Source organism: Bufo gargarizans, chromosome 6, assembly GCF_014858855.1.
Source record: "Bufo gargarizans isolate SCDJY-AF-19 chromosome 6, ASM1485885v1, whole genome shotgun sequence".
Lineage (NCBI taxonomy): Eukaryota > Metazoa > Chordata > Amphibia > Anura > Bufonidae > Bufo > Bufo gargarizans.
The window spans coordinates 370,311,018-370,334,437 of record NC_058085.1 but is presented as its reverse complement, the minus strand read 5'-3'; the positions used below and the strand labels follow the sequence as shown (position 1 = coordinate 370,334,437).

Sequence of the window (23,420 nt, the reverse complement as noted above, 5' to 3'; positions counted from 1 at the left end):
GAATATAACTACTATAATACTGCCTCCTATGTACAAGAATATAACTACTATAATACTGCTCCTATGTACAAGAATATAACTACTATAATACTGCTCCTATGTACAAGAATATAACTACTATAATACTTCTCCTATGTATAAGAATATAACTACTATAATACTGCCTCCTATGTACAAGAATATAACTACTATAATACTTCTCCTATGTATAAGAATATAACTACTATAATACTGCCTCCTATGTACAAGAATATAACTACTATAATACTGCTCCTATGTACAAGAATATAACTACTATAATACTGCTCCTATGTACAAGCATATAACTACTATAATACTGCTCCTATGTACAAGAATATAACTACTATAATACTGCTCCTATGTACAAGAATATAACTACTATAATACTGCTCCTATGTACAAGAATATAACTACTATAATACTGCCTCCTACGTACAAGTATATATCTACTATAATACTGCTCCTATGTACAAGAATATAACTACTATAATACTGCTCCTATGTACAAAAATATAACTACTATAATACTGCCTCCTATGTACAAGAATATAACTACTATAATACTGCTCCTATGTACAAGAATATAACTACTATAATACTGCTCCTATGTACAAGAATATAACTACTATAATACTGCTCCTATGTACAAGAATATAACTACTATAATACTGCCTCCTACGTACAAGAATATAACTACTATAATACTGCTCCTATGTACAAGAATATAACTACTATAATACTTCTCCTATGTATAAGAATATAACTACTATAATACTGCCTCCTATGTACAAGAATATAACTACTATAATACTGCTCCTATGTACAAGAATATAACTACTATAATACTGCTCCTATGTACAAGAATATAACTACTATAATACTGCCTCCTACGTACAAGAATATAACTACTATAATACTGCTCCTATGTACAAGAATATAACTACTATAATACTTCTCCTATGTATAAGAATATAACTACTATAATACTGCCTCCTAGCTGTGAGGACGTGTGTCAGTAGCTCTCCTGAGGCTTTGGATGTCTGGAGAAAGCCCAGGGCGGGGCCACTCTGGGTGGGAATGCTCCCCAAGCAAGGCCCAGGCTTCAAGGCCTATTCTGGGAAACAATTCCCAGACCTCTCACACCATGGATAATTATCCAAAAGTTTCTTTGGAAGAAAGGAATGTTCCGAGTGCTGCCAGTCCCAGTGCAGCAGGAAGAAGCAAAGAAGAAAAGAAAGTGTTTGAAGTAAAGAAGGAGACATCACTGAGTGAGAGCATGGCTGCAGGTGTGCAATCCACCCCACCCGCAGTCAGACAGAGGAGAACATCGCTGGAGAAGCAGACCATGCAGGAGAATCTGCAACAGTCTGTCCTGATGCGGTCTGACCGCACACGCTATGGAAGTGGAAACAGCGCAAAAGTCGCCAACACAACAGATGAGACCAGAGGGAGTACTGCAGGAAGGCTTCATGGGGCCACAAGTGCGGTCACTGGGAAGAACCAGGGGCCCAGTCACCAATCTGGAGATAGTGACCTTGCAGCAGTGACCACGGCTGCACCAAGTCCAGTGCAAGGACCAAGCAGAGGGACGCCTGTAAGGAGCCATTCTGTGAGTACACTGCCGACACAGCCCCCCAATACTCAGCGTGCACCAGAACTATGTCTGGCCGAGCGGATCCCAGCTCTGGTCAAGAGACTAGAGACTTTAAAAAAGACTAAACTACAGCTGCAGAAACAGATAGATTGTGTCTATAAGCTAAAGGCAGCAAACCCCAACAATCAGGCTGTTCACGACAAGAAGCTGAGCTCCCTCGCTGTGCAGCTCGCTGACACTGTGCAGGACATGGAGGCTGTACTGGAGCAGATGGGACCAGTCGCTGAATCCTTCAGAAACCAGCAAAGGCTTGAGGGACATGAGGAAAAACCTGCGCCAGAACCATCTACATCTAAACCCAGGTCTCCAACCTGTCCAGATGACACCCAGCAGGCCTGTGCAAGACCAGTCCTCAGACCAGCCAGCTTCCCTTTTGAGAAAGGGAATTTGTACAGAGAAGTGGGAGAAAGTGTCCAGCACCAGCAAAGACCTGCAGAGACTCCTCAAAAGGTACCACAAGTTCCAGCAGTTTGTACTGTGAAGCAGGACTATGGACTCCAACCAGAAGGTAACTCTGCAGTAGCAGTGCAGTCACCACAAGCGCTGGGGGGCAGTAGAGAGCAGCAGGACTGTGGACTCTCGCCTAAAGGTAACTCTGCAGTAGCAGTGCAGTCACCACAAGGCCTGGGGGGCAGTAGAGAGCAGCAGGACTGTGGACTCTCGCCTGAAGGCAGCAGTGCAGCAGAGAGCTCACATGTCATGGCTCAGCAGGACTGTCGGGGCTCTGTACAGCAGGATCATACTACCAGTGACTGCGTTGATATGACTGCATGTGATGTTACTGATGATGTTTCTGCAGAGGGGAGCGCTTCACAGTCTGTGTGGGATGTGGGGTCATCTCTGGAGTCGGGTCCACCATTAGATCAGCCTTCAGAGGCTTGTGACCCGCAGAGTATAAAGGATGGTGGTGGGGAGGGGGCTGTACAGTCTGATGCACTGCACTTCCCCCCTTTAGTTACACCAGAAGTGTCAGACCCCCATAGTGCAGGTGGTCAGCAGCCACCACAGCGCCCCCAAGTTCAGCAGGAGGGTGGAACTGGTGGTGTCTCCTCTGGTAATGCCTGGAGTCGTGGGTCACCATCCTTCACATCTAATGTGAATTATACAGGTCAGGCTTTTAAGAGGAGGAACGTGGTCAGGTTCAGGCATAGAGGGGCCAAGGAGGAGTTGCCTGACAGGAGGTTTGTGGTCCGTGAACTTCTGTGCCACCAAATGGGTTTCCTGCCATCTAACATCCTGGCAGTGATAAACCTTCCTGACAGGCAGGGGTATGACGTCAGCTTTAAACTCATGTCTGACCTGGACCGCTTCTGGGCTCATTTCTCCCGGGTGAGAGATGCTGATGGCTGGAATAAGTTCAGCCTCATCCCCATCTCTAGACCAGACACAGCAAGCGTCACCATAATATTCTGGAATGAGTCGGTACCCTACCAGGATATTGTTGTATGGCTAAAAAGACACTGTGACCTAATGTCAGATCTCACCAAGACCAGGGACGAGGATGACATATGGACTGGGGGGTGGAAGGTCCTGGTAAAGTTACGGCAGGTTAACAACATTACCCAGCATCTGCCCAACTCATTCTTTATTGGCCGGGAGAAAGGGGTATGCTTCTATGCGGGTCAGCCTAGAAAATGTTTTAAATGCGGAAAGGCCGGTCATATTGCGAGTGTGTGCACCCTGGTAAAATGTAACTTATGCGGGGAGATCGGCCATGTCAGCGCCACCTGCCAGAACATCCGGTGCAACCTCTGTGGTAGGATCGGTCACTCCCACAGGGACTGTCCAGACGCCTGGCATAATGTTTGTAAGGACTTCCCTGATGAGGACTTGCTGGAAGGGGCAGATGACCTAGAGGAGGAGACGCTGTTGTCAGGGTCAGCAGTGACACCGCCCGAGCCTCAGCACAATATGGGTGACAATATAGGTGACATAGTGCCTGACCAGTCCCAGCCAGGAGCCACTGAGGGGAACGGGGAGGTCACTGAGCAGGTTGTGGGCATGTCGTCTTCTGCCCCAGCGTCAATAAATCCACAGAAAAGACGGAAGAAGGACAAAACCAGCCGTAAGCCTGAGGGGGAATGGACCACTGTCCAAAAACCTTCCAAAAAGAAAGTAGACCCCGGGTCAGGTGTCATGACCATAACAAATAGGTACGGTGTCCTATCAGAGTCAGACGCTGAGGAAGAGATGGAGAGAGAGTTAAAGAGAGTGATAGATGAATTTAATGAGGACCAAGAGGGCGACCCCCCCACAAAAAGGAAACCCCCGCGAGCTAAACGTCTGTCCGAATCGGACATGGAGACAGGTGGTCGGCAGGTGGACTCAGACTCAGATCTATGATGATGGGGGTAATATCTCTGCTACTTGTGCTTTGCTTTGCTTTGATGGCTGACTTCAACCTTAAAGTGTTCTCCAGTAATGTGAACAGTGTCAGAGTGAGGAGGACCAGGCATGCGGTTTATGAACATCTAAGGTCTCTTGATGCTGATGTCTTTTTCTTACAAGAGACACGTTTAAATACGTTAGGACTCTTACGGGAAGCCGAGCGTGAATGGCGGTCTGGTCCATCCTTTTGGTCACTGGCTGTAGAACCAAGTGCCGGAGTCTCTATCCTCTTTAACACCAATGATGTAACTATACATAGGTTGACAGAGGTATTGATGGGAAGGTGCCTAATTCTGGAAGTTACTATTCGGGGTAGGAGGCTCCGTCTCATCAATATCTATGGTTCGCAGACAGTGACTGAAAGGATTAACCTTTATAATGAAGTGAAGCCATATCTCTTCACATCTATCCCTATCATCATGGCTGGAGATTTTAATGCCGCCAGGGCATCTAGTGACAGGACCTCTAATAGGCCTCTTACCAGGGACTCCAAGGTTCTAAACAGAATCATTCAACAGGCCGGGTTGTCAGATGTGTTTGTGCAGGGTGGTCGTAAACCAAAATTTACTTATTTTTGTGGTGAAAGAAGAAGTCGGATAGATTTAGCTCTGGTGAGTCCTACAGAGACCATTGGTGAGAAAGATGAGAAGATCGTCCCTTATTCAGACCATCTGGCCTTATATTTCTGTTTGGGTGTCACAAAGTGTTCTGGGACAGGTAGAGGGTTATGGAGACTTAATTCCAGTCTATTAGAAGACCCTTCGGTTCAGAGTCATGTTCACTCTCTTATACAGAGTCAGCTAGAGAGAGTGGACTTTTATGGCAATATGGCCGACTGGTGGGAGGATGTCAAGGATGAGATCAGATCCCTCTTAAAGAGACTGTCAGTTATAAAGGGGAAGAGTAAGTATGGCCAGTATCTCAAGCTGCGGAAAGAATTGGAGTCACTCTATTCGGCGGGAGGGGGTGACCAACAAAGGATTGACCGGCTGAAATCTGAGATGAGGCAGTATCAGTACAGCAGGTATACCTCCCTGGTTCTTGAACGGGATTATGGGACCTTAGGGTCTCCTGATCCCTTTGAGAATTGCCGGGAGCGAGTGGCAAATAAATCTGTCACCGGTCTCACTGACCCCCAGGGTGTTTTGCAAGAATCTCGGGAGGGTATCCTGGGGGTGGTGAGATCTTACTATGCTGACTTGTTTCAGAGGAAGGTTTTGGATAGTGACAAGATGACCCAATTCTTGGAGGCAACTCCGCTCCCTGATACTAATGATTTGGACTTTTCTCCTTTGACAGCAGATTTGACGGTGGCGGAGGTTAAAGAGGCCATTGATAAGTTACATCTGAAGAAGGCACCAGGTCCAGATGGGATAACAGCAGAATTCTATAAGACATTCAGAGACCTCTTGGCCCCAATCCTCGTGGATGTATATACAAATTGTCTAGAAAGTCACCTGATGCCTCCATCCATGAGAGTGTCCTCGCTGATTCTGCTGTCCAAAGGTAAAGAGCCGACCGACATCAAGAACTGGAGGCCGATTGCCCTCTTGAATGTCGACAGAAAGATTCTGGCAAAAATTCTGTTTTCTAGATTAGTTTGTCTGTCCTCAGCACTGTTGTCAGGCTGTCAGTTTGGCACAGTAAAAGGGCGGAACATCTCTGGAGCAGTCCTCTCGATAAGGGAGATGTTTGAGAGATGTAAAGCTCTGAGGTGTGGGAGATATGTCGTGAGTCTTGACCAGGCTAAAGCCTTTGACAGAGTAGATCATGAGTATCTATGGGCCACTTTGTCAAAGTACGGTATTCCGGGGCAATTCATCGATTGGCTGAAGACTTTGTATTGCGAGGCTGAGAGCTTTCCTCTGGTCAATGGTTGGCAGGGTGATACCTTCAGGGTTGAGGCAGGGGTGAGACAAGGTTGCCCACTGAGTCCACTGCTGTATGTATTTGCCCTAGACCCATTCCTGAGGTCACTGCAGGAGTGTGATTTTCAGGGGGTGCCGGTCCCCCATTGCCTGCCCCTGAGTGTTGTTGCCTATGCGGATGATGTGACTGTAGTGATATCTGAGCCTCGTGAGGTGGAGATGTTGTCTGCAGCCATCAGAAGTTACTCGGAGGCCTCAGGGTCTCTGGTCAACCTTGAGAAGAGTCAAGCTCTTTGGATATCAGACAGTGATCCAGATTTTGATCTGCCACAATTTGTGAGAGCCTCCACCTATATTAAAATCCTAGGGGTCAAATTTGGGAGGGATGATAACGCCAAACTAAATTGGGAAGAGAAGTTGGAAGCCGGAAATGCAAAGGTTCAGCGATGGAAGAACTGGAGGCTGACCTATAGAGAAAGGGTTAAAATGTTGAAGACTTACCTGGTCCCTGTCTTCTTGTATGTCTCTGTCGTTTTTCCTTTGCCAGAATCTTTCTCCGCTAGGCTCTTTAGCCTGTTCTTCCAACTGTTGTGGGGGAACAGGTTGAACCTGATAAAAAGAGGGATCACCTACCTACAGAGGAGAGAGGGTGGGTTGGATATGCTGAATCCAAGGGTGTTCTTTGACTCCATGTTTCTAAAAGTTAATTTTGGTTGCCTGGACTCAGAGAACAGCTCCCTGTGGGTGAACAGTGTCAGGGACTGGATATTGCCTTTTGCAGAATCTTGGGTGCGAGGCGGCAGTCTCAAAAGGGGTCGATGGACGAGTGACTACCTCCCCCAGTACCTGGACTATGGGCTGAAGTGTGTGAGAAGGTGGAAGATAGAGAAGTCCTACATTGAGGGTAAGCCAAGGAAAGATCTATATGTGAGGATCTGCAGGGCTTTCTTTTGTTCTCCACTAGTCTTGAGGGATTGTGTGACTAGCACTTTACAAGAAAGTCTGAAGCTCCTCAATGGGAAACGTCTCCCCGCCAAATTCTTTGACATATCTTGGTTGTCATTACATGGAAAGCTATTTGTTAGGGGTAACCTAAAATTTTTGAGTGTTTCAGATAGGAACTGTCCTCTCGGTTGTCAGCAGGAGGAGACGATGGAGCACTTCATATCTGACTGCAGGGGTGGGAGGAGAATATGGGAAGAGGTGTCACAAAAGCTAAACATCCCATTACTGCAGTCCCTGACTTATCCTGACATCATCTATGCTGTTCCATCCAGAAATAAGAATGTAGACAGGGGGACAATGTACCTGATCATTTCTGTCATAAAATATTACCATTGGCACATGAGAACCCGCGTGTCTATACACAATGAGCCATTCCACCACACCACAGCCGTAAACCAAATAATGTCTGAGCTCCAGTGGGTTAAGTCATTAGAGATAAGGAGTAACCCGAATAATAGGAAATTATGGAGGAATGTGTCTTTGGTTTAAAACAGAAAATATGTTATTTTGTGTTGTTTTGTTTTTTTGTTCCCCCCCCCCCTCTTCTTTTTCCTCCCCAGCAAATGTGGACTTTATCAGTTTAATATAATTCTATAGGCATTCTAGCCGAGTAGTCTTTGTGTGTACAATGCCTGTTATTTTTTGGGTTTTGTATTGTAAGAATGTATTTTTATTGCATGTTTTTGTTTGTTTGTTTTCACAATAAAAATTGCCTCCTATGTACAAGAATATAACTACTATAATACTGCTCCTATGTACAAGCATATAACTACTATAATACTGCTCCTATGTACAAGAATATAACTACTATAATACTGCTCCTATGTACAAGAATATAACTACTATAATACTGCTCCTTTGTACAAGAATATAACTACTATAATACTGCTCCTATGTACAAGAATATAACTACTATAATACTGCTCCTATGTACAAGAATATAACTACTATAATACTGCTCCTATGTACAAAAATATAACTACTATAATACTGCCTCCTATGTAGAAGAATATAACTACTATAATACTGCTCCTATGTACAAGAATATAACTACTATAATACTGCCTCCTATTTACAAGAATATAACTACTATAATACTGCTCCTAGGTACAAGAATATAACTACTATAATACTGCTCCTATGTACAAGAATATAACTACTATAATACTGCTCCTATGTACAAGAATATAACTACTATAATACTGCTCCTATGTACAAGAATATAACTACTATAATACTGCCTCCTATGTACAAGAATATAACTACTATAATACTGCTCCTATGTACAAGAATATAACTACTATAATACTGCTCCTATGTACAAAAATATAACTACTATAATACTGCCTCCTATGTACAAGAATATAACTACTATAATACTGCTCCTATGTACAAGAATATAACTACTATAATACTTCTCCTATGTATAAGAATATAACTACTATAATACTGCCTCCTATGTACAAGAATATAACTACTATAATACTGCTCCTATGTACAAGAATATAACTACTATAATACTGCTCCTGTGTACAAGAATATAACTACTATAATACTGCTCCTATGTACAAGAATATAACTACTATAATACTGCTCCTATGTAGAAGAATATAACTACTATAATACTGCTCCTATGTACAAGAGTATAACTACTATAATACTGCTCCTATGTACAGGAATATAACTACTATAATACTGCCTCCTATGTAGAAGAATATAACTACTATAATGCTGCTCCTATGTACAAGAATATAACTACTATAATACTGCTCCTATGTACAAGAATATAACTACTATAATACTGCCTCCTACGTACAAAAATATAACTACTATAATACTGCCTCCTATGTACAAGAATATAACTACTATAATACTGCTCCTATGTACAAGAATATAACTACTATAATACTGCTCCTATGTACAAGAATATAACTACTATAATACTTCTCCTATGTATAAGAATATAACTACTATAATACTGCCTCCTATGTACAAGAATATAACTACTATAATACTGCTCCTATGTACAAGAATATAACTACTATAATACTGCTCCTATGTACAAGAATATAACTACTATAATACTGCTCCTATGTACAAGAATATAACTACTATAATACTGCTCCTATGTACAAGAATATAACTACTATAATACTGCTCCTATGTACAAGAATATAACTACTATAATACTGCCTCCTACGTACAAGAATATAACTACTATAATACTGCTCCTATGTACAAGAATATAACTACTATAATACTGCTCCTATGTACAAAAATATAACTACTATAATACTGCCTCCTATGTACAAGAATATAACTACTATAATACTGCTCCTATGTACAAGAATATAACTACTATAATACTGCTCCTATGTACAAGAATATAACTACTATAATACTGCTCCTATGTACAAGAATATAACTACTATAATACTGCCTCCTACGTAGAAGAATATAACTACTATAATACTGCTCTTATGTACAAGAATATAACTACTATAATACTTCTCCTATGTATAAGAATATAACTACTATAATACTGCCTCCTATGTACAAGAATATAACTACTATAATACTGCTCCTATGTACAAGAATATAACTACTATAATACTGCTCCTATGTACAAGTATATAACTACTATAATACTGCTCCTATGTACAAGAATATAACTACTATAATACTGCTCCTATGTACAAGAATATAACTACTATAATACTGCTCCTTTGTACAAGAATATAACTACTATAATACTGCTCCTATGTACAAGAATATAACTACTATAATACTGCACCTATGTACAAGAATATAACTACTATAATACTGCCTCCTATGTACAAGAATATAACTACTATAATACTGCTCCTATGTACAAGAATATAACTACTATAATACTGCTCCTATGTCCAAGAATATAACTACTATAATACTGCTCCTATGTACAAGAGTATAACTACTATAATACTGCTCCTATGTACAGGAATATAACTACTATAATACTGCCTCTTATATACAAGAATATAACTACTATAATACTGCCTCCTATGTACAAGAATATAACTACTATAATACTGCTCCTATGTACAAGAATATAACTACTATAATACTGCTCCTATGTACAAGAATATAACTACTATAATACTGCTCCTATGTACAAGAATATAACTACTATAATACTGCTCCTATGTACAAGAATATAACTACTATAATACTGCTCCTATGAAGAGTCATTGGCTTCTGCGTGTTTGGAAACATTGTGTTCTGTTTATGGAGTCTCCTGGTTTTCCGCTCTGTATATACTGGACACGTTCTCTCGGGTTGTAATTCCGCTCTTCTTTTGCTTTCAGGTCGACAGACTACGGGACGACTTACGAGAAGCTGAATGATAAAGTCGGATTAAAAACAATCTTGAGCTACCTTTATGTCTGCCCTACAAACAAGCGTAAGGTGAGAATACCCCATAAATACAGACGTGGACAAAATTGTTGGTACCCTTTGGTCAATGAAAGAAAAAGTCACAATGGTCACAGAAATAACTTTAATCTGACAAAAGTAATAATAAATTAAAATTCTATAAATGTTAACCAATGAAAGTCAGACATTGTTTTTCAACCATGCTTCAACAGAATTATGTAAAAAAATAAACTCATGAAACAGGCATGGACAAAAATGATGGTACCCCTAGAAAACACAGAACATAATGTGACCAAAGGGACATGTTAATTCAAGGTGTGTCCACTAATTAGCATCACAGGTGTCTACAACCTTGTAATCAGCCATTGGGCCTATATATATGGCTCCAGGTAATCACTGTGTTGTTTGGTGATATGGTGTGTACCACACTCGACATGGACCAGAGGAAGCAAAGGAAAGAGCTGTCTCAAGAGATCAGAAAGAAAATTATAGACAAGCATGTTAAAGGTAAAGGCTATAAGACCATCTCCAAGCAACTAGATGTTCCTGTGAGTACAGTTGCACATATTAATCATAAGTTTAAGATCCATGGGACTGTAGCCAACCTCCCTGGACGTGGCCGCAGGAGGAAAATTGATGACAAATCTAAGAGACGGATAATCCGAATGGTAACAAAAGAGCCTAGAAAGACTTCTAAAGAGATTCAAGGTGAACTTCATGCTCAAGGAACATCAGTGTCAGATCGCACCATCCGTCGTTGTTTGAGCCAAAGTGGACTACATGGGAGACGACCAAGGAGGACACCATTGTTGAAAACGAATCATAAAAAAGCAAGACTGGAATATGCCAAACTACATGTTGACAAGCCACAAAGCTTCTGGGAGAATGTCCTGTGGACAGATGAGACAAAAATCGAAGTTTTTGCCAAGGCACATCAGCTGTATGTTCACAGACGAAAAAATGAAGCATATCAAGAAAAGAACACTGTCCCTACTGTGAAACATGGAGGAGGCTCTGTTATGTTCTGGGGCTGCTTTGCTGCGTCTGGCACAGGGTGTCTTGAATCTGTGCAGGGTACAATGAAATCTCAAGACTATCAAGGAATTCTAGAGAGAAATGTACTAGCCAGTGTCAGAAAGCTTGGTCTCAGTCGCAGGTCATGGGTCTTGCAACAGGACAATGACCCAAAACACACCGCTAAAAACACCCAAGAATGGCTAAGAGGAAAAAATTGGACTATTCTAAAGTGGCCTTCTATGAGCCCTGACCTCAATCCTATTGAGCATCTTTGGAAGGAGCTGAAACATGCAGTCTGGAAAAGGCACCCTTCAAACCGGACACAACTGGAGCAGTTTGCTCATGAGGAGTGGGCCAAAATACCTGCTGAGAGGTGCAGATGTCTCATTGACAGTTACAGGAAGCGTTTGATTGCAGTGATTGCCTCAAAAGGTTGCGCAACAAAATATTAAGTTAGGGGTACCATCATTTTTGTCCATGCCTGTTTCATGAGTTTATTTTTTTACATAATTCTGTTGAAGCATGGTTGAAAAACAATGTCTGACTTTCATTGGTTAACATTTATAGAATTTTAATTTATTATTACTTTTGTCAGATTAAAGTTATTTCTGTGACCATTGTGACTTTTTCTTTCATTGACCAAAGGGTACCAACAATTTTGTCCACGTCTGTACATGCTGTTATTTAGGGCGGCTTTGCTTGAGTAACCTCCTCTGCTCCCGGAGTCTATTACTGTTGACACAAACCTTATGACTGGAGGGAAAAAACGGCTGCAGAAAAACAAATGGACGTGGAAGCAATTCTCCCTGTGCCCGGGCGCCGCTGATAGAACGGCTCGTTAAGATCTCGGAAGTGGTGCCATAAATAGATGTTTCTGGAGGTTTCCACATTTACTCTGACACTCAATTACAAGGAAAATGGCCCTTTAGGTTTTCCTCTTGATGAAAATGTTACTTTGTCTTCCTTTTTTCTTCCCCAACTTTCCGATAATGAGTTCCTACCGTCCTGAGAATTAAGTGAGACCCCTCTCTGTATAATCTGCCATATGCGAGTTTTGTTACTTTGTATTTTTTATTTTGTCACTTTACGTTGTGTTATTTCTTTTCTGTATAAATAGACTGGGGGGGGGGGGGGCATTTATCATCAGGGCGGGGGACATCTGAAGTCAGTTCTGCTTGTTTCTCCGTTGTTGTACTTTATGCCATATTTATCAAATGTCTCGTGTTACTTGATAAATTTGTCTTATCCTTAAACCTAAAAAATGTGTCTAGAAAAGCTCCTCCCGTTTCCTCCTCCACCCCCTACTGGAGTGCGACTATTGCGAGTTTTCAAAAAAGTCTCAAGGAGTGTAAATGGTCACACTCAGCGTTATAAATGGTTACACTCACTCAGGCTACTTTCACACTAGCGTTAATATTTAGCAGTATTGAGATCCGTCATAGGGTCGCAATACCGGTTTTGTCCCCATTCATTATCAATGGGGACAAAACGTAACTGAACAGAACGGAGCGCTCCAAAATGCATTCCATTCCGTTCTCATATCGCAGAGCAAACCGCAGCCCCCCTAAGGGGGGGGATGTTAAAGAAAATTTTAAAAAATTTAAGTTTTAATCACCCCACTTTCCCAATTTTACATATTAACATATATAAACAAAAAAAAAACACGTTAGGTATCGCCTCATTTTAAGTTGTCTGAACTATTAAAAATATTTATTTTTAAAAAAATGTGCGTAGCTATAGGGGGTGCAGAGCCCTGGAGCCTGAGGGGACCCAAAGACCCTTGTGCCACATAAGAAGACACCGGTATTATAGACAGTGCATGCTGGTCAAGTCTCTGGCTGGAGGGAAGGGGTAAGGTCAAGAACTTGGCATGGGAAGGAGGGGGGGGGGGGGGGTTGCCGCTTTAATTTTTACCTCACAAAAGCTACGTACTTCCCTGCCCCTGACCCCAAAGTACTGAGGTAAAGGGGGGCCCAAGCTGAACTCTTGCACCGTGGCCCTTGAGCCTTTAGCTACTGCCCCGGCCCCCCAAAAAATTTTAATAACGTGATCAAAAAGTCATATGTACCACAGAAACGGTACCAATAAAATCTCAATTTTGTACCGCAAAAAAAAAACGCCCGCATATAGCTCTGTAGAGTGAAATATAAAAAAGTTATATCTGTCAGAAAATGGTGATGGAAAGAAAATTTTGATCTTTATTTTAAAGTACTGGATCCAAAAAATATATATTCAAGTTTGGTATCGCTATAAGGATGTTATGACATTTTTAGTGCAAAATGAAAGCCGTGATGTCAAACCCCCAAATACCTTAGCTGGATTTTTTTTTTTTTTTCCTCCGCAACAATTTCTCCCCCCCCCCCATTTTCCAGTAATAGACATTAGTGATGAGCGGCAAAGGCAATATTCGAATTCGCGATATTTCGCGAATATTTGGGCGAATATTTGCCATATATTCGAGAATTCGCGAATTCATGATCTCCAGGTATTATTTTCTTGATTGCGAAAATTCGCATACAAATTTTCGCATAAAAATTCGCATGAACTGGTATTTTCAAAAAAATCGAATATTCGCAATTACGAATATATTTTGTGAAATTCAAAATATTCGCGAATTCTCGAAGTGCCGATATTCACGATAAAAATTTGCAATTCGAATATTCGTGATCAACACTAATAGACATGGTTAATAGAATGGTACCCTTAAATAGTACAACTTATTCCCCAAATAATAAGCCCTCATGTGGCTATAGGAATGGAAAATTAAAAACGTTATGGCTATTTGAACGTTGCAAGGAAAAAACGAAACCTCAAAAACAAAAAGTCATTCCTCCCTCATTCTGTTGATTATTGGCAGCACGTTCCTGATTACACGGGGAGAGGTGCTGACAATAATTGTACATCTTTCATCCTGATAAAACATGCAAATCAGCCGACAAATAAGTGATCGCTTGTTTACCAGCTGATCAGCGGCACGATTATACCGCCAGATGTCAGGAATCAGCGCTCCTATGAAGACTTATTCCCAGTAATTGCCCTGAATATCGTGCATTGTAATGATTTTTGACACATTCCTGCAGCATGGCCTTGAAACAGAAGATTCATACCTACCTGCTCCCTGCCTCCACCTTCCGGTCCCCGTGCTGTTCACATCCAGCTGGCGATGGGTACAGTCACATGCTCCTCTCCAGCCAATGACTGGCTTCAGTGGTGATGTGGCCACAAGCAGTGTTTCACCGCTGAAGTCAGTCATTTGCTGGAGAGGTGCCCAGGGACCGGAAGATAGAGACAGCGAGACAATAACCAGTAAGAATTTCCTTCACTGCAGAGGACGGCGCTCACTGGTTATTACTATTGTTGATCAAGCACCAAGTGCTTGTGTAGAACACTTTGCGATGCTCGGGTGTTCTACCGAGCACCCGAGCACAATGGAAGTCAATGGGTGAATCCCAGGCACCTGAGGGTGTCAGGACTCTAGTTCAGCTTAGGAGTCCCTGCTCTGACTCCATATATAGCTATATCCATATATGGAGTCAGTGCTTGGGGACACCCAGTGTATTTAAATCTAATTTCTGAAAAGTTTCTGCCAGGATTTGAACTCCCAACGTTGTACATTAGAGGCAAGGACCTTATCCACTCATCTATAAAGCTGAGCGCTAAACTGTGTCAGAAAAACCTCACAGTAGTTTATGATATAGTGACTATTCCTATTCAGCAGAAGACTTATTTTATATTTGTGTGCAGGTTAACATGTAGCTGTATAGTGTAGTGGTTAACATCCTTAAATGTACAAGGTTGGGAGTTTGAATCCTGGCAGAAACATTTCAGAAATAGAGATTAAATTTATATATTTAATATTTTTTTAAATAATTGTAAAGAATGTATGGCACAAAAAAATACATATATACTGTATATATATATATGTATAATCTTCTTCTCAATAGGAATACTCACTACATCAGAAACTACTATGAGGTTTTTCTGACACAGTTTAGCATTCAGCTTTATAATGTCCTTGCCTCTAATGTACACGGGGTTGAGAGTTCAAATCCCAGCAGAAACTTTTCAGAAATAGATGCTAAATTACATTTAAATACACTGACTCGAGCATCGCGCTCAAGCACACGTGGTGTTCGGCCGAGCATGCTCGATCAACACTGGTTATTACTGCCTCCTGGCCCCAGTTATAGGGGCCCTACAATAACCAGCAAGAACTTTCCTTCTCCACAGAGGACGGCGCTCACTAGTTATTACTGCCTCCTGCACCCCAGATATACTGTAGGTGCCCTACAATAACAAGTAAGCACTTTCCCTGAGGAGCACACGACCGTTGTTTTGGTCTGCATCTGTTCTGCATTCACTTCAATGGGGCCGCAGAAGATGCAGACAGCACTCTGTGCGCTGCCCGCATCCGTTGCTCCGTTCCGCAGAACAGTTCTGCAGAACACACAAGGCTGGTATCCGTATTTTGCAGACCACAAAACACAGTACGGTCATGTGCATGAGGCCTTACTAGTGGGGAAAACACTTATTGGTAACTCTTTAATCACCGGGCCTGAAAAGGCCTTAATGACCAGTCACTTATTTGTGGTTTAGTTACAAACACTTGTAACTTTTTAGTTGTTAGACTACCAAAATAACCTGCAGCTTTTTATTATATGACACGGGGCTTTTTAACATATTTTTTAGTTTTATATTAGTTTATTTTATTTATTTTTTTGTACAGGAAACTGTACAATTATTTTTTTTAAGTCATTTTTATTCAAACTATAACTCATTCTTTAAATATGCAAATTATTATAATTAGTTCCCTATTTAGTTTTGGATCGTTTTATTATATAATATGTATAGTTTCATGTGAATGGGGTGGTTTTGGTTGATGTGGCCATTTTTTTTTTCTTTTATGTATTTTTTTCTTTTTTCTTTTTTTTAAACTTATTTTTAAATATATTTCTGCTACAAAAAGACCTTTGGGGGACACTGACTTTTTAGTTTTTAGTTTCCTTTTTTTCCCTTTAATTTGTATTCATTTTTTTTTTTTTTATATAATCCCTTTATAATTATTTTTCAAATATATTTTTGCCACATATAATCCCCAAAAGAGGTAATAAAAAGGCCGTTGGAGGACAATGAACAATTTTATTTTGCACTTTTTTCTTCTTATTGTATTTTTTTTTTTTACATGATTTGTTAATTCATTTTTTTATATATATACATAGATATATATTTGCAACACTGTATTTTTTTGCAACACTGTATGTATGTTAAAAAGACCTCTGGGGACACTGACTTATTTTATTTTTTGTCCTATTACCTTTTTTTTCCTTTTTTTTGTATTTTTTTATTTTGTTGTGTTTTCAATTTTTTTTAAACTCTCTCTCACTCTCTGTATATATATATATATACATGTCGCAACAATATAGAGAAGATGAATAAGGATGTGCGGCACTTACCGAGGTTGCTATTCAGTTACTTCTTTATTGTTTCTTCATCGGAAACAGTTACATGCGGGATCCTGGGGCGGACACTCTGTTGCAGGTGGTAGCGGCTACGGCCGTTTCGCGCTTGTAATTGTGCTTCCTCTGGCCGCTGTAGACGTCATTGCGCGCTCCTTGCGCTTTATAGGGGCGGCGCAAGGAGGTGCGATAATGGCAGTGCCGCTATATTCATTCCTCATTTTATATTATACATATATGCAAAGGACTACAGGGGCAATTCAAGTTGGTACGGTGCAATTCAAGTTGGTACTAGTGTAAGTTCACTTTAACTGGAGTATGGCCGCCTATATCAAAAATCATAAGGGGCTTCCTTCCAGATGCTGGCTCATGCCGCCATACCCAGCCCCTGTATATAACGGTCGGCCTTGTTTGCCTGTGCCCCTCTCTTAGACCTTTTTGCAGGGTAAAGTGGTATAACCATTGGCAGTTTTTCCTGCTTTGCTCACCAACATGCCTTCGCAGGACTATATTCAGTGGTGCACTACCCACTGGAAAGCAGGAGGCAGTCTCAGATGCCCCCTATCTGCCCCATAGCATGTGACGTGAGTGCCTCTATTGTGCTGTACATAAACCTGTAGTGTATATACACTGCTCAAAAAATAAAGGGAACACTAAAATACCACATCCTAGATCTCAATGAATGAAATATTCCAGTTGCAAATCTTGATTCATTACACAGTAGAATGTGTTGAGAACATTAAAACACAAAAATGATCAATGTAAATCAAAATTAATATCCCATGGGGGTCTGGATTTGGAATGATACTCAAAATCAAAGTGGAAAATTAAATTTCAGGCTGATCCAACTTCAGTGGAGATGCCTCAAGACAAGGAAATGAGGCTCAGTAGTGTGTGTGGCCTCCACGTGCCTGTATGACCTCCCTGCAATGCCTGGGCATGCTCCTGATGAGGCGGCAGATGTTCTCTTGAGGGATCTCCTCCCAGACCTGGATTAAGGCCTCTTTCACACGGGCGTCATGTTTTTTGCCCGGATAAGAGGCGGGTGCGTTGCGGGAAAATGCGCGATTTTTCCGTGCGAGTGCAAAACATTGTCATGCGTTTTGCACTTGCGTGAGAAAAATCGCGCATGTTTGGTACCCAGACCCGAACTTCTTCACAGAAGTTCGGGCTTGGAATTGATGTTCTGAAGATTGTATTATTTTCCCTTATAACATGGTTATAAGGGAAAATAATAGCATTCTGACTACAGAATGCTTAGTATAATAGTGCTGGAAGGGTTAAAAATAATAAAAAAGTTAACTCACCTTCTCCTCTTGTTCGCGCAGATGCCACTCTGTTCTTTAGCTGTGGGCTGAATGACCTGAGGTGACGTCAGATCACATGCTCCAATCACATGGTCCATCACCATGGTGATGGAGCATGTGATCTGACGTCATCAAAGGTCCTTTAGCCACAGCTAAAGAACAGACCGACATCTGCGCTAACAAGAGGAGAAGGTGAGTTAACTTTTTTATTATTTTTAACCCTTCCAGCACTATTATACAAAGCATTCTGTATTCAGAATGCTATTATTTTCCCTTATAACCATGTTATAAGGGAAAATAATACAGTGAATAGACTGTCACCTAGAACCCATGCGTGAAAATCGCACCGCATCCGCACTTGCTTGCGGATGCATGCGATTTTCACGCAACCCCATTCATTTCTATAGGGCCTGCGTTACGTGAAAAACGCACAAAGAGGAGCATGCTGCGATTTTCACGCAACGCACAAGTGATGCGTGAAAATCACCGCTCGTGTGCACAGTCTCATAGAAATGAATGGGTCAGGATTCAGTGCGGGTGCAATGCGTTCACCGCACGCATCGCACCCGCACGGAAAACTCGCCCGTGTGAAAGGGGCCTAAAGCATCAGTCAACACCTGGACAGTCTGTGGTGCAACGTGGCGTTGGTGGATGGAACGAGACATGATGTCCCAGATGTGCTCAATTGGATATAGTTCTGGAGAACGGGCAGGCCAATCCATAGCATCAATGCCTTCATCGTGCAGGAACTGCTGACACATTTCAGCCACATGAGGCCTAGCATTGTCATGCATCATAAAGAACCCACTGCACCTGCATATGGTCTCACAATATGTCTGAGGAATTCATCCTAGTACCTAATGGCAGTCAGGGTTCCTCTGGCTAGAACATGGAGGACTGTGTTGCCCTCCAAAGAAATGCCTCCCCACATCATTACTGACCCACTGCCAACTGGTCATGCTGGAGGACGTTGCAGAAAGCAAAACATTCTCCGTGGCCTCTCCAGATCCTGTCACATCTGTCACATGTGCTCAGTGCGCAGGGCGCCAACGTCGAATCTGCCAATCTTGGTGTCAGACTGTCGGCCCTCATACCACCCTCATGGAGTCTGTTTCTGACAGTTTGAGCAGATATAAGTGGCCTGCTGGAGGTCATTTTGCAGGGCTCTGGCACTGCTCCTCCTGTTCCTCCTTGCACAAAGTTGGAGGTAGAGGTCCTGCCGCTGGCTTCCTGCCCTTTCCTGGTGTACTGGCCTGTCTCCTGGGATCTGCTCCATGTTCTGGACACTGCTAACCTTCTTGCCACAGCTCTCATTGATGTGCCATCCTGGATGAGCTGCACAACCTGAGCAAGTTCTGTGGGTTGTAGACAACTCCTCATTCTACCTTCTAGGGGTGAGAGCAATGACAAAATGCAAAAGTGACCAAAACAACAGCCAAAAAGGATGAGACCAGAGAAATGGTTTGTGGTCACCACCTGCAGAACAGCTCCTTTATAGGGGTTGTCTTGCTAATTGCCTATCATGTCTACCTGTTGTCTGTTCAATTTGCACAACAGCAGGAGAAATGGATCCACAATCAGTGTTGCTTCATAACAGGTCTGGTTGATTTTACAGAAGTCTGATTGACTTGGAGTTACATTGTGTTGTTTAAGTGTTCCCTTTTTTTTTTTTTTTTAGCAATACATTATGGTGCCATCTATCTCCACCGACCACCATAAGGCGCTGCATAATCACCTAGTCTCTGTACCATGTAAATAACCTTGTCTGTGCTGCAATCATATACAGCCAGGTCCATAAATATTGGGACATGGACACAATTCTAACATTAATTTTGGCTCTATAAACCACCACAATGGATTTGAGATGAAACGAACACAATGTGCTTTACCTGCAGACTGTCGGCTTTACCTGCAGACTGTCAGCTTTACCTGCAGACTGTCAGCTGTAATCTGAGGGTATTTACATCCAAATCAGGTGAACGGTGCAGGAATTACAGCAGTTTGCATATGTGCCTCCCACTTGTTAAGGGACCAAAAGTAATGGGACAATTGGCTTCTCAGCTGTTCCATGGCCGGTGTGTGTTATTCTCTCATTATCCCAAATACAATGAGCAGATAAAAGGTCCAGATGTCATCTCCAGTCTGCGATCTGCATTTGGAATCTGTCGCTGTCAACTCTCAAGATGAGATCCAAAGAGAGGTCACTATCAGTGAAGCCATCATTAGGCTGAAAAACACCACAAATCCATCAGAGAGATAGCAAAAACATTAGGCGCGGCCAAAACAACTGTTTGGAACATTCTTAAAAAGAAGGAACGCACCGGTGAGCTCAGCAACACCAAAAGACCCGGAAGACCATGGAAAACAACTGTGGTGGATGACCGGAGAATTCTTTCCCTGGTGAAGAAAACACCCTTCACAACAGTTGGCCAGATCAAGAACACTCTCCAGGAGGTAGGTGTATGTGTGTCAAAGTCAACAATCAGGAGAAGACTTCACCAGAGTGAATACAGAGGGTTCACCACAAGATGGAAACCATTGGTGAGCCTCAAAAACAGGAAGGCCAGATTAGAGTTTGCCAAACGACATCTAGAAAAGCCTTCACAGTTCTGGAACAACATCCTATGGACAGATGAGACCAAGATCAACTTGTACCAGAGTGATGGGAAGAGAAGAGTATGGAGAAGGAAAGGAACTGCTCATGGTCCTAAGCATACCACCTCATCAGTGAAGCCTGGTGGTGGTAGTGTCATGGCGTGGGCATGTATGGCTGCCAATGGAACTGCTTCTCTTGTATTTATTGATGATGTGACTGCTGACAAAAGCAGCAGGATGAATTCTGAAGTGTTTTGGGCAATATTATCTGCTCATATTCAGCCAAATGCTTCAGAACTCATTGGACGGCGCTTCACAGTGCAGATGGACAATGACCTAAAGCATACTGCATGAGCAACCAAAGAGTTTAAGGGAAAGAAGTGGAATGTTCTGCAATGGCCGAGTCAATCACCGGACCTGAATCCGATTGAGCATTTCACTTGCTGAAGACAAGACTGAAGGGAAAATGCCCCAAGAACAAGCAGGAACTGAAGACAGTTGCAGTAGAGGCCTGGCAGAGCATCACCAGGGATGAAACCCAGCGTCTGGTGATGTCTATGCGTTCCAGACTTCAGGCTGTAATTGACTGAAAAGGATTTACAACCAAGTATTAAAAAGTGAAAGTTTAATTTATGATTATTATTCTGTCCCATTACTTTTGGTCCCTTAACAAGTGGGAGGCACAGATGCAAACTGCTGTAATTCCTGCACCGTTCACCTGATTTGGATGTAAATACACTCAAATTACAGCCGACAGTCTGCAGGTAAAGCTGACAGTCTGCAGGTAAAGCACATCTTGTTTGTTTCATTTCAAATCCATTGTGGTGGTGTATAGAGCCAAAAATGTTAGAATAGTGTCCATGTCCCAATATTTATGGACCTGACTGTACTTAAAGGGGTTGCCTTGTCTCAGACATTGATTGCATATCACTATCAATGTTAGGCCTCATGCACACGACCGTTGTGTGCATCCGTGGCCGTTGTGCCGTTTTCCGTTTTTTTTCGCGGACCCATTGACTTTCAATGGGTCCGTGGAAAAATCGGAAAATGCACCGTTTTGCAGCCGAGGCCGTGATCCGTGTATCCTGTCCGTCAAAAAAATATGACCTGTCCTATTTTTTTGACGGACAACGGTTCACGGACCCATTCAAGTCAATGGGTCCGTGAAAGAACACGGATGCACACAAGATTGGCATCCGTGTCCGTGATCCGTGGCCGTAGGTTGCTTTCATACAGACGGATCCGAAGATCCGTCTGCATAAAAGCTTTTTCTGATCTAAGTTTTCACTTCGTGAAAACTCATTTCCGACAGTATATTCTAACACAGAAGCGTTCCCATGGTGATGGGGACGCTTCTAGTTAGAATACACTGCAAACTTTGTACAAGACTGCCCCCTGCTGCCTGGCAGCACCCGATCTCTTACAGGGGGATATGATAGCACAATTAACCCCTTCAGGTGCGGCACCTAAAGGGGTTAATTGTACTATCATATTCCCCTGTAAGAGATCAGGGCTGCCAGGCAGCAGGGGGCAGACCCCCCCCCTCCCCAGTTTGAATATCGTTGGTGGCACAGTGTGCGCCCACCATCGCCCCCCCTCCCTCCCTCTATTGTAATAAATCGTTGGTGGCACAGTGTGCCCCCACCATCACCCCCCCCCTCCCTCTATAGCAGTAACATTGGTGGCAGTGTGCGGTCTCCCATTCCCCCCCCCATCATTGGTGGCAGCGGAGTTCCGATCGGAGTCCCAGTTTAATCGCTGGGGCTCCGATCGGTAACCATGGCAACCAGGAAGCTACTGCAGCCCTGGTTGCCATGGTTACTTAGCAATAGTACAACAGTAGAAGATTCATACTTACCTGCTTGCTGCTGCGATGTCTGTGACCGGCCGGGAGCTCCTCCTACTGGTAAGTGACAGTTCTTTAGCAATGCGCCGCACAGACCTTTCACTTACCAGTAGGAGGAGCTCCCGGCCGTTCACAGACATCGCAGCAGCAAGCAGGTAACTATGAATCTTCTACAATTGTACTATTGCTAAGTAACCATGGCAACCAGGGCTGCAGTAGCGTCCTGGTTGCCATGGTTACCGATCGGAGCCCCAGCGATTAAACTGGGACTCCGATCGGAACTCCGCTGCCACCAATGATGAGGGGGGGGGGGAATGGGAGACCGCACACTGCCACCAATGTTACTGCTATAGAGGTAGGGGGGGGGGGCGATGGTGGTTGGCACACTGTGCCACCAACGATATTCAAACTGGGGAGGGGGGGGTTTGCCCCCTGCTGCCTGGCAGCCCTGATCTCTTACAGGGGAATAGGATAGTACAATTAACCCCTTTAGGTGCCGCACCTGAAGGGGTTAATTGTGCTATCATATCCCCCTGTAACAGATCGGGTGCTGCCAGGCAGCAGGGGGCAGTCTTGTACAAAGTTTGTAGTGTATTCTAACCTGAAGCGTCCCCATCACCATGGGAACGCCTCTGTGTTAGAATATACTGTCGGATCTGAGGTTCACGAAGTAGCTCATATCCGACAGTATATTCTAACATAGAGGCGTTCCCATGGTGATGGGGACGCTTCAAGTTAAAATATACCATCGGATTGGAGAAAACTCCAATCCGATGGTATAAAAGAACTCCAGACTTTACATTGAAAGTCAATGGGGACGGATCCGTTTGAAATGGCACCATATTGTGT

General features: G+C 42.7%; 1 protein-coding gene across 1 annotated transcript in view; it reads left to right on the top strand.

Moving 5' to 3' along the window:
• LOC122942245 (VPS10 domain-containing receptor SorCS1-like) overlaps window positions 1-23,420 on the top strand; it is a 578,027-nt gene that overhangs the window by 313,461 nt on the left and 241,146 nt on the right. Inside the window, exon 3 of the mRNA XM_044299747.1 lies at window positions 10,284-10,383. Within this exon, the coding sequence (XP_044155682.1) occupies window positions 10,284-10,383 (100 nt within the window). The remainder of the gene's footprint in view (window positions 1-10,283; window positions 10,384-23,420) is intronic.